This window comes from Equus caballus, chromosome 6 (genome assembly GCF_041296265.1).
Source record: "Equus caballus isolate H_3958 breed thoroughbred chromosome 6, TB-T2T, whole genome shotgun sequence".
In the NCBI taxonomy this organism is placed as follows: domain Eukaryota; kingdom Metazoa; phylum Chordata; class Mammalia; order Perissodactyla; family Equidae; genus Equus; species Equus caballus.
In genome coordinates, this window is record NC_091689.1 from 78,513,586 (window position 1) to 78,522,943 (window position 9,358).

The following is a 9,358-nucleotide window of genomic DNA, read 5'->3' on the forward strand; positions in this document are numbered from 1 at the left end:
TGGGGACTGACATTGTCCTCCCGATTCTGATTGTGAGCAGGAGCCCCTCCTGTTGCTGGGCCTTGGTTTTTTCAACTCGGCCTCATATTTTGGTAAATATGAACAGCGGTCGGCAGAGGAGGGAGGCAAAAGGTGGTAGTCATTCTACTGAGTGGGACTTGCCGACAAGAGCCGAGCTCTCCCTGGTCTGTCACCTGCTCCTGCGTTCCCCTCCACTCTTTACCAAGTGCCCTCCCAGCACCACGCCCCTTCCCCCACCGGTGGGCACACAGAAAAGACACACGGAACCTCAGGTGAAGTCACTCTAGTAAGAGTAGCCGATTGGGGGGAGGGTCCCTGCTGATGTAGATCCTGCCCCCACCCCATTCTTCCCCCCTCCTGCTGTCTCCTTCATTCTTGCAGCTCCAGAGATGTTCTTCACTCGGGAGCTCCGGTCACCTCAGACTCTCCAAAGTTCTCAGAATCCTTCCCTGAGCTCCCCAAAGCCACCTCTCCCCAAAATCAAAAAGCAGAATCAGTGTAGTTCCGTGGCTCCCTAAAGGAGAATGTTGCCACGGTGATGTATCAAGAACAATAACCAAGCTTACCTCACCCCCCACTTGACCCAGCCCCCAGTATTTCACACACACCTCCCTCCACCTGCAGAACACACAAGCACCTAACTCAAGGCACACAGGTGACAGATAAATGACAAATCTCTTTCCTCTCCCCCCCATGCCCAAATGGGGGCACCTGGGCACCACACACACAGACACAAAGGGTACAGCTGTGTGAGCCGCCCACGCACACTGCAGCCAAGCTGCCCAACTCACCGACCACCCGGGAAGTACCCTCTATGCCCCCAGACCAAGCTGGGCTACCAGTAGGATGCCGGTGCTCCTAATCCAGGCCCCACTCCGGCCCTGGTTCCTGGCCCTGGCCCAGCAGGCAATGGGCACTCACCCAGCGAAGCCCCTGGATGCGGCTGGGGCGCTGGTGCTCGAGCAGCAGCTGGTAGGAACAGCTTCGGGGCCGGTGCATCCTCCTCAGCACCATGTTGAGCAGTGTTCCCTCCGGCACCACGTCCGGGAGGCCTCCCACCGGCGGTTCTCCCAGAGCTGGGCCGTCCTCCACAGCCAGGCCCACCTGCCAGCGGCTCTCACCTGGCCAGCCAACCTGTGAGGCGGGGAGGAAGATGGACAGCCATGAGGCTGGGGCAGCTGGACCAGGGCATGACTGCCTCAGGCAGAACCACTTCCTTAGAGTCCGCTGGACTGGTCAGGAGGAGGTGCTGCAGGCCTGCCAGGAGCCGGGGGAGGGACAGGAAGACCTTTCCTAGGGCCTGCCGGTCTGGCGCACTTAGGGGTCTCCAGCTGGCCCACGGGAGATGGAGCCCTTCTTCCAAGTCTTCTTTGGACTTCTGCCCCACCCCACTGCCCATGTCCCTGCAGGGATCTCCAACCTTCCCAGTATGAGGCTATAGACTCACTGGATCCCCTAGAAATGCAGTTTCAGCTCAAACCCTTCTTCTCCCCTCCTCCCTCACCCCTGACCAACCCTCTCTCTCCCACCCGAACTCCCCACCCTGTCAGCTTCCTCCTGCTCCTCCTCCCCCGTGACCCCACCTTACCCACCTTCATGTTCCTTCTCAAGCTTGCACAGCCGGGTAGGTTCTAGCAAAAAGCTGGGGGTGGGGGCGCCAGAGAGCCCCCAGTCAGCTCTAATAGGGGGATCCTGGAGGGGTGCGGGCTCTAAGTCCCAGGCGCAGTGATCAGGGCCAATTCCTAGCTGGACCAGCTGCCAGGTCAGCCAGAGGCAGGGCTGGGTGGAGAGGCTCCTCTTCGGTGGGTGGAGGGCTAGGGGCGTGGGGGGGAGTCCCCCCCAGGGACAAGGAGCCCTGAGCCTCCCCCTCCGTCCCAGACGAAAGAGCCAGCTGGCACCGGGCGCTGAAGCGAAGCTGCAGCTGGCACCGGTCCGGGCGGGAGCTGTCACACCCCCTGCGCTGCCCGCCCTCTTCCCCTCCCCGGACGGGCTGAGGGGGCGGGGAGGAGGCGCCCGGCCTCCCGGTAGGGGAGGGCGTAGGGGAGGAGACGGGCACGGGCAGGGGTGGAGTCCGGGCTCGGGGATATGGGGAGCGGGCACGAGCCGGAGCCCTGGGAAGCCCAGCGGGCAGGAGCGGCCCTGGAGTGTGCGCGGGGACCGCAGGGCCGGGGTGGCGGGGTAGGGGCGCTCAGGGCTCCGCCGGCCGCCACGTGGCCGGGAGGAGAAATGCAAACAAGGAAACCGGGGGAAGGGGGAGGGGGTGAGTCATTGTGGCCCCACCCGGGAGGGAAATCCGGGCTGGGGCCACTTCCCGGCCAGGGGCGTCCTGCCTCCGGTTTCGGTTCAGGGTCTCGACTGCCGGGGGGAGGGCTGGGCTGCCTTCCCGCGGGGAATCCCGCCGCCGAGCCTCCCACCATTGCGCTCCCTACACACCCCTCAACCCCCTGCCCCCCCGCCCTACACACACGCTGGGCGCGGATGGGGAAATGGAGGCTGGAGAGGAAAGACCGCGCTCGGGACGCACCCGGGTCGGAGGTGGGGCTGAGCTTCGAGAGGAGTGGGTTTTAGAGAGCCACGCCCCCCGCCGCGCGCTTCGCGGCGACCAGGCGGGTGGAGGGAGCTCTAGGATTCCAGCGTCCTATGAGGGCTCTGTCCCAAGGCCGGTCGCCTCCCCGGGCCTGTTGCCACCGCCGCGCCGGTAGCCCAGCGCCGCCCTCTTCGCCCCATGCCGGCTTCTGAGAAGGCGGAGAGACAGTCACTCCAGGACAGCGACTCCCGCGGCGCCCCGGAATGGCCCAGGATGTGGATGAGCATTGTGGAACGAGGCGCGCGCCCCGCCCCCAGCTTTCTAGGACTCTCTCCCTTTTTGCCCGGTCTCCTTCCCTTCCCCTTTGCTGCTGAGCCTGCCAGGATTGGGAAAGACACATCGCTGACAATCCATCTCCCCTGCGCTGGGACGCGGAGCCTTCATCTTCCAAGGAAGATTATTTTTTTGAAGTTGGGGGAGTGGATTTTAATTGATTAAAATCTCAATTTTCATGTGTGTAAAAAATCTCAGGAGCTTATAAAGCAAAGTCCATCCCCCCGCCTTCAGATTCAGTCCTATTGGCATGAGATGGAAAATCTGTGTTTTGAACGACACCCCCTCAGGTTATCTGCTGCGTCCACCCTTTGAGAAAGGGTGCTGGAGTTTGAAATGCCCCTTCAGGGAAGAAGGGGAGCCTGAGAATGAATCTGGGCCCAGGCCCGAACCCACCCACCCAAGTTCTGAGAATTTGGAAGGAGGAAGAAGAGCTTGGATATTGGTGGGAAAGGATAACACTGAGGGCACAGCTGTGCCTGGGGAAGAACTTTGAGGAGTGGGGGTGGGGCAGGGAGTTGAAGTTTTAGGTTGCTGGGGCCAGTGGCCTGGTCTAGAAGTTCTTGCAGAGGAGCTTCCAGAGACTGGCCGTGGGGTCCAAAAGGGGTCTCCCATTTCCTTTTCACACTGCCCCTCCTTTGGGCAGGTGGGACAGGAGCAGGGGAGTGAGGTAGGACGTCTGGGTACCTACAGACCTCCCCATGGGTCGCAGTAGCCTCTGAGTGCCTGGCACTGTTCCAAGGGCTTCAGATGGATTTACTCTCCGCCACTGCCCTAGGAAGTAGGACTACAGTTATTCCCACTCTACAGCTGGGGAAATGGGGGCTCCGAGGTCTGAAGTAGCTTACCACACCACTAGTAAATGATGAAGCTGGGCCTTGAACCCAGGTTGCCTGGCTCCACTTAACCCCATGCTATACTGCATCGTGTAAACATCGTCTTCATCCTTCTAATCTGGATGATATGCCTAAGAGAGGAAGCTGCAGAAAGGGAAATTGAGGGGGGAGGGGCAGGGAGTACAAGGATCCAAAGAAGGTCGTTCAAATCAGTGAAAATGAAGGTGTCCCAAACCCGCGTTCCCCTATCTCTGTCCCCCTCAACACTACTGCTCCCTTGCCTTTCTTGTCTCTTTCTCATTCCCGCTCTCCTGGGAGCCTGAGAAGATGACCTGGCATGATCACCTGTCCACTGGTAGCCAGTGGGGCCCAGCGGGATTGCACCTTCCATTGTCTCACTGGCAGAAGAAGCCCTCGACGCTCCCCCCACCCCAGCCTCCTGCCAAGGCAGATGATGGGGAAGGCCAGTGGAAGGACGGCTCATATGTGATCGAGCCTGAGGCCTGGAGCGAGCAGGGGACAAGACGAGTGTCTGAGGAAGACATCTCAAGCCAGACGGCGAGTCATCTTGGGGACAATCATGCCAAGCCCTGGTGCAGCCTCCACCCTCCCCTGATTGTCATTAGATGCCTGGCAGGTGTGTTGGGACAGACAAATAATAGTAACAGTAGTTAACATGCACAGGCCCTGTTCTTGATAGTTTATATACCTTCACTGATTTAATCATTACAACAATCCCAAGAGAGAGATTATTGTTATCCCATTTTACAGATGAGGAATCTGCCATGAAAAGCTTAAATGACCCACAGTCCAAGGTCCCACAACTGGGAAGATGTGGAGCAGTGAGGGATTCTACCCAAGTGGTTAGGGGTCTGTGTGCCTTACCGCTCTGCAATCCTGCCTCTCAAATATATTGACCATTCCCGGGAAGAGGGGAAAGCCCACATCCAGAGTCATCTCCCGCACACTGGGTGCACAGGCTCCAGACGTAGGGAAGGAACAGGCAGATGATGGAAGCTGAACAGCAGGAGCCCTTGACGCTGTCTACCACCCATCCAAGGAGCTCCCTGCCAGGCACGAACCTCCTCCAACCCTGCCCCGTGCCCTTCAGGCAGGTGGCAAGGCACTGCAGGGACTCCCAAGCGATAGTAGAGGAGGGTGAATGGGTAGAGAGAGCTTCCCAGCCCCCAGCTTTGACCTGGGCTGGATTCCTCCCACCCAGTCCTTTTTGCTGAGTTCTGTAGTTGTCAAGCCCGCAGCTTCCTGGATCTTCACAGGTGCCTCTCACTGGACAAGTCAAAACTCCCTTCCCACCCCAGCCTGCGCCTCCCCCTGCCCTGCCTCGCTCAGCTCCCTGCTCCAGGAGCCCCACCACTGCCTAAGCAGGAACCTGGTACCTGGGTGCCTCCTTCTCCCACATCCAATCAGCCACCAAGTCTTGTTGATTCAACCAATGAGTAATCTGGTGCATCTATCCTCTATGCCCTACCCCCACTGCATCCTCCAGCCCAAGGATGGTTCCTTCTATCACTCACTATGTGCAGGATACTGTATTTGTCATTTTATAGACATCATCTTTTAACCCTCAGAACAATCCCTATTTGCAAGTGAGGACACTGAGGCACAGAGAGGTGAAGTAACTTGCCCAAGGTCACACGACTGAGTTTGATAAAACCAGACTCAGGTGGTCTGACTGCAGAGTCCACCCCCTTAACCACTATTTTGTACTTCCTCCCTGATCAACCTTGCCTTCCTCAGTCCTTCCTATGCAACGCCACAGAATCTTTAATTCATTCAACAACATCTATTGTTAAGTGCCAGAACTCTGCCGGAAACTGGAGATCTAAAACCAAGCAAATACTGGGCTTTAGGACCACAGAGTCTGCTGGAATTTCCTTTTTCTCCCTAACACACTAATCTGGTCAGGCCTCTCTACCAGCACAGAGTCTGGAAGAAGGCAGGTACTTAATGATTTTGGGTGGAAATGAAATGGAGACTGTGGGAAGTCGGCTGGTGCCTGCGGAGGGCCTATACCCAGGGCAGGGTGGAAGGGAGAGGGGCTGGTTTCCCAGTTCATTTTCAGGGCATTTCGTGCCATCTCCCTCCATCCTCACTGCTTCCTTGTCCCCTACTCTTTTCTCCTTCTGTCCTGTGCTGTAAACATGGCTCACAAGTCTCAGCTGTGTCATTTGAGGTTGGTTGATAGGATGGAGAATGGGAAGTTGGAGGAAGTTTTAACTAACAGGCCTCCAGTGGGACTGCAGAAAAGGGCCAGAAAAGGAGACCAGAACATGCCTGGGCTGTGCCCAGGTCCTGGGCCTGCTGCAGCCTCCCTCAGCACCCCTGAGATTCTACCATGGCCATGGTTGACCAGCAATGGAGAGGGAGAGAAGAGAACCCAGATGCCCTCACGTGGGCTCTACCTCCTGGCTCTGGAAGATTGAAGGTCCTCTGATGCCTGCCCGGTCTCCTTCGCCCAAGGGTGGTTCCAGTTCAGTTCCCCCATCTCCTCCCTACCCATTCCTGGGGTGGGGGCAGAGGCAGGGAGCTGGAACGCTGATGGGCACCCAGCCAAAGCTTCCCAGGACTAGCAGGTCACAGCCAGTCCCTCATGAGCCGCTTAGGACAGTGGTGGAGCGGGCAGGCAGAGCAGAGATGGGCTCCTGCCGTCTCAAGGCAGGGGAGGTGGACAGGCTGGAGGGAGGTTCAGATGGGCTGGACAAGGCTGTGGACCAGAGGGGAGCCGACCAAGGCAAGAGCAGGGACCCCACACTTTCCTGGAGGCACATTCTTCTGGCCGGTGCTCAAGCTACCCACGTGTGACAGGGGCAAGGAAATAATCACTGAACAGGCTTGTGGTGGTGACGGTGGTGGCCGGAGGGTAAGGAGAGGCTGGTAGAGCAGGAGAGAAGGCAGGGGCAGGTCTGGAGCTGTGCTAAAGGGAGGGAACAGGCCTGCCTACCAGGCAGATTTGGTGTTATATGAATGCACATAAATTAGTAGCTGCTTTCTCCCTCCAGCTTCTGTTTCCCAAGGGGGTAGTGTGTGCGTGGTGCATGTTCCAAACACCCAGAAGACACTGCCTCTGACCTGGAGTGATCATTGTTCTGAAATGGTGGCTCCAGTCCAGTTGTGGCCACTTGCCCTTAGGTTTGGAGCATCTCTCCTTTGCCCCAACTCCTGTACTCCTGTCCGAGCTCCCAGGCTGCACTTGTCTTTATCCCAACTTACATCTCACCCACCCCCTCCTGGGGCTGACTACACACCCACACACACACACACACACCCTCCTCCTCCTTCCCTCTTCCCAACATCTCCAGCCTTCCAAAAAATGCTAGTCTCAAGTGCTCCCATCTTCCAACCCATCCGGGGCTCATGGTCTCTGTTCAGGACTCAAATTGTACCCACTTTGCCCTCCTGTTTTAGCGACTTGGCAGGGGCTGCTGCAGGAGCCTGACAGAGGGGTCCGAGTAGGGCCCTGGCCTCTGTCCATGGGATGCCTGGTTCTATCTGGGTCCAGAGCACTGGCTAAGGAGGGGGCAAGGACATGGGTAATCAGGCAAGCAGGCCAGGAAGAGAAGCCCCTCCCTAGCATCAGAGCAGACCCCAATCCTGCCCCCAAAGTCCACTCAGGAAGTGCTGGGGCCAGAGAGGAAGCTGAACAGTCCAAAGGCTTCCGGGCACCAGCCCCACTGCCCATTTCCTCCTTCCAGACAAGACTCAGTGAAAGCCCAGGGGAGGCTGCAAAGATGGGGTCCAGAGAGAGAGACAGAAAAGAGAGAGGAAGTCTGCAGGTCTGCCTGAGAGACAGTGCAGCTCTCACCCTCCCTCCTGGTATCATTCTTGGCCTCCAGGATGGAGAGGCAGCCACCAGCTCCTCAGACTTCCCACCCAACTCAGCATTTCCTCTCTCACTCTCCAGAGACCTCGGGTGGGCGGCCTGAATCCTGATCTAATCTTCGGTTCTCCTCAGGCCTTAGCTGAGGATGCCTGCTGGGTCCTGAATGCCAGCAAAGCAGCAGCTTCTCACTTGCTGCCACCCCCTAGCCTGGTTCTTCTCCCCCAGAGAGCCCAAGCCTGTGTCAGGGTCCCCCCCCCTACAGAGCCCCATTTCCCTGCCACACGCCTGGCACTCACCACAACCGAAATTCAATCATTGCCTAATTATTAGTGAGTCCTCCTCCAGGAGAATGTAAGCCCCTGGAGAGCAGGAGCTGGCCCTGCGTTGCTCAAGGCTACATGCCTTGCACATTCGGGGCCTTGGACACGGGGGCCCTCAAGAGAGGCCCCTGCATTAAATAGGTGGCCAGTTTACCCCTCTCCTGCCGTGGGCCCTTTTCACCTCCCTCACGGCTCCCCCGATCTATCTTTCTTCCTGGTCCCTTTCCACCCAGGTTCTGGACCACTCTCCCTTCCTCACATTGCCTCCGTCCATCTCTAGTCTGTCCCCTTCCTCCTGTAGGAAGCCCCCCCTCGGATGTGGCTGCTCGAACCTCCCTAGGATACTGTTCCTGGGCCCCATGCTCTGGACTAGGCAAAGGTGACAGGCTTATTTCTAGTCCCTGTGGCTGGGCCCCTTGCAGCTGGATGAGAGGGGGATCTGTGTGTACTGATCAAGCCCCCTGGGGACATTCTCATTCAGTGAATCCAATGCCCACATTCAAATCTAAAGGACAGATATGTACTAATCCTTGTGCCAGGCTCTGTCCTTTAGTAAGAGTTAATGCCCTCCCCTCCTGCCCTCAGCTGATATCGTCTCACCCCCCACAGCACCACGTGCAAGTCCACGGAGAGGTTAACTGCAGGCTTTACCTCTCCCCTCCCCACAACAACAAGCCCACAGTGGAAGGGAAAGAGAGTTAGAGTAGGTACCTGTGGCTGGGGGTCCAGGTCAGTAGATGGAGGTCGCACACACACCTTCCCCGTCTCCCCAGCTCGCTGCCTGTGATGCTCTTTTAGCTCTTGAGCTCAAAGACCTGTTGCTTCCGCTCAGCATCTTCTCACTCAGCATCCTGTCCTCTGCATGGACCTCCAGGCTGTCAGCGAACAGGCAGAGGATGTGGGATCTCACTGAGAAGCCAGACTGTGAGAAGCCAGTTTCTCTCTAACCCTGAGAAGTGAAGATGTCTCTTTCGAGGGGCAGAAGGCAGCCACAGCGCTGGGGAGCAGCACTGGGAGTGGGGGGCACAGTGACTGCCTGGATATGAATCCTCAACCCAGATTCCTTCCTGCAGCCTGGGCTGATGGGACGCTTGTGATGGGGCCAGCTCCTCTCTGTAGTGAGCCATCTGCTCCCCCTCTCTAGAACAGTCTTTTCTGCTCTGTGGTCTACAGGCCTGACCTCAGGAGGAAGATGAAGCTGCAGGATGGGGAGCCACGGTAGAATGGGGACAGTGGATCCACCTCTGTGTCAGGCACAGCCACAGGGTGCGTTAACCAGGGTCCTCAGCCTTGAACTCCACAAGGGCTGGGGGTGGGCAACGGGATCGTGTAAGGTCTGAGGAGAATCTTGTGGAACTCACCACCTAAATTCATGCACAGGAGATTTTAGCCCAGCTTTGCAAAGCTGGGCCTCAAGGCACAAGGTTGGAGAAGGCTGCCCCCTAGAGCCAGGATCCAAGAATTCTTTGTGGACAGCTAG

The 9,358-nt window shown here is 57.9% G+C and overlaps 1 protein-coding gene across 13 annotated transcripts in view; it reads right to left on the reverse strand.

Annotated features, from left to right (window-relative positions):
* RAPGEF3 (Rap guanine nucleotide exchange factor 3) overlaps window positions 1–8,720 on the reverse strand; it is a 29,120-nt gene extending 20,400 nt beyond the window's left edge. For 2 of the 13 annotated variants that reach the window (XM_070270181.1, XM_070270188.1), the window contains exons 1-2: window positions 1,469–1,552; window positions 943–1,155 (exon numbers count right to left, since the gene is read on the reverse strand). In XM_070270181.1, the coding sequence (XP_070126282.1) occupies window positions 943–1,035 (93 nt within the window). In that variant the 5' untranslated portion in view covers window positions 1,036–1,155; window positions 1,469–1,552. Of the gene's footprint in view, window positions 1–942; window positions 1,156–1,309; window positions 1,553–1,613; window positions 2,864–3,729; window positions 3,862–8,589 lie in introns of those variants that run through there. The other 11 variants (XM_070270187.1, XM_070270182.1, XM_070270180.1 and 8 more) reach the window with 11 other exon arrangements.
* Window positions 8,721–9,358: the final 638 nt, after the last annotated feature.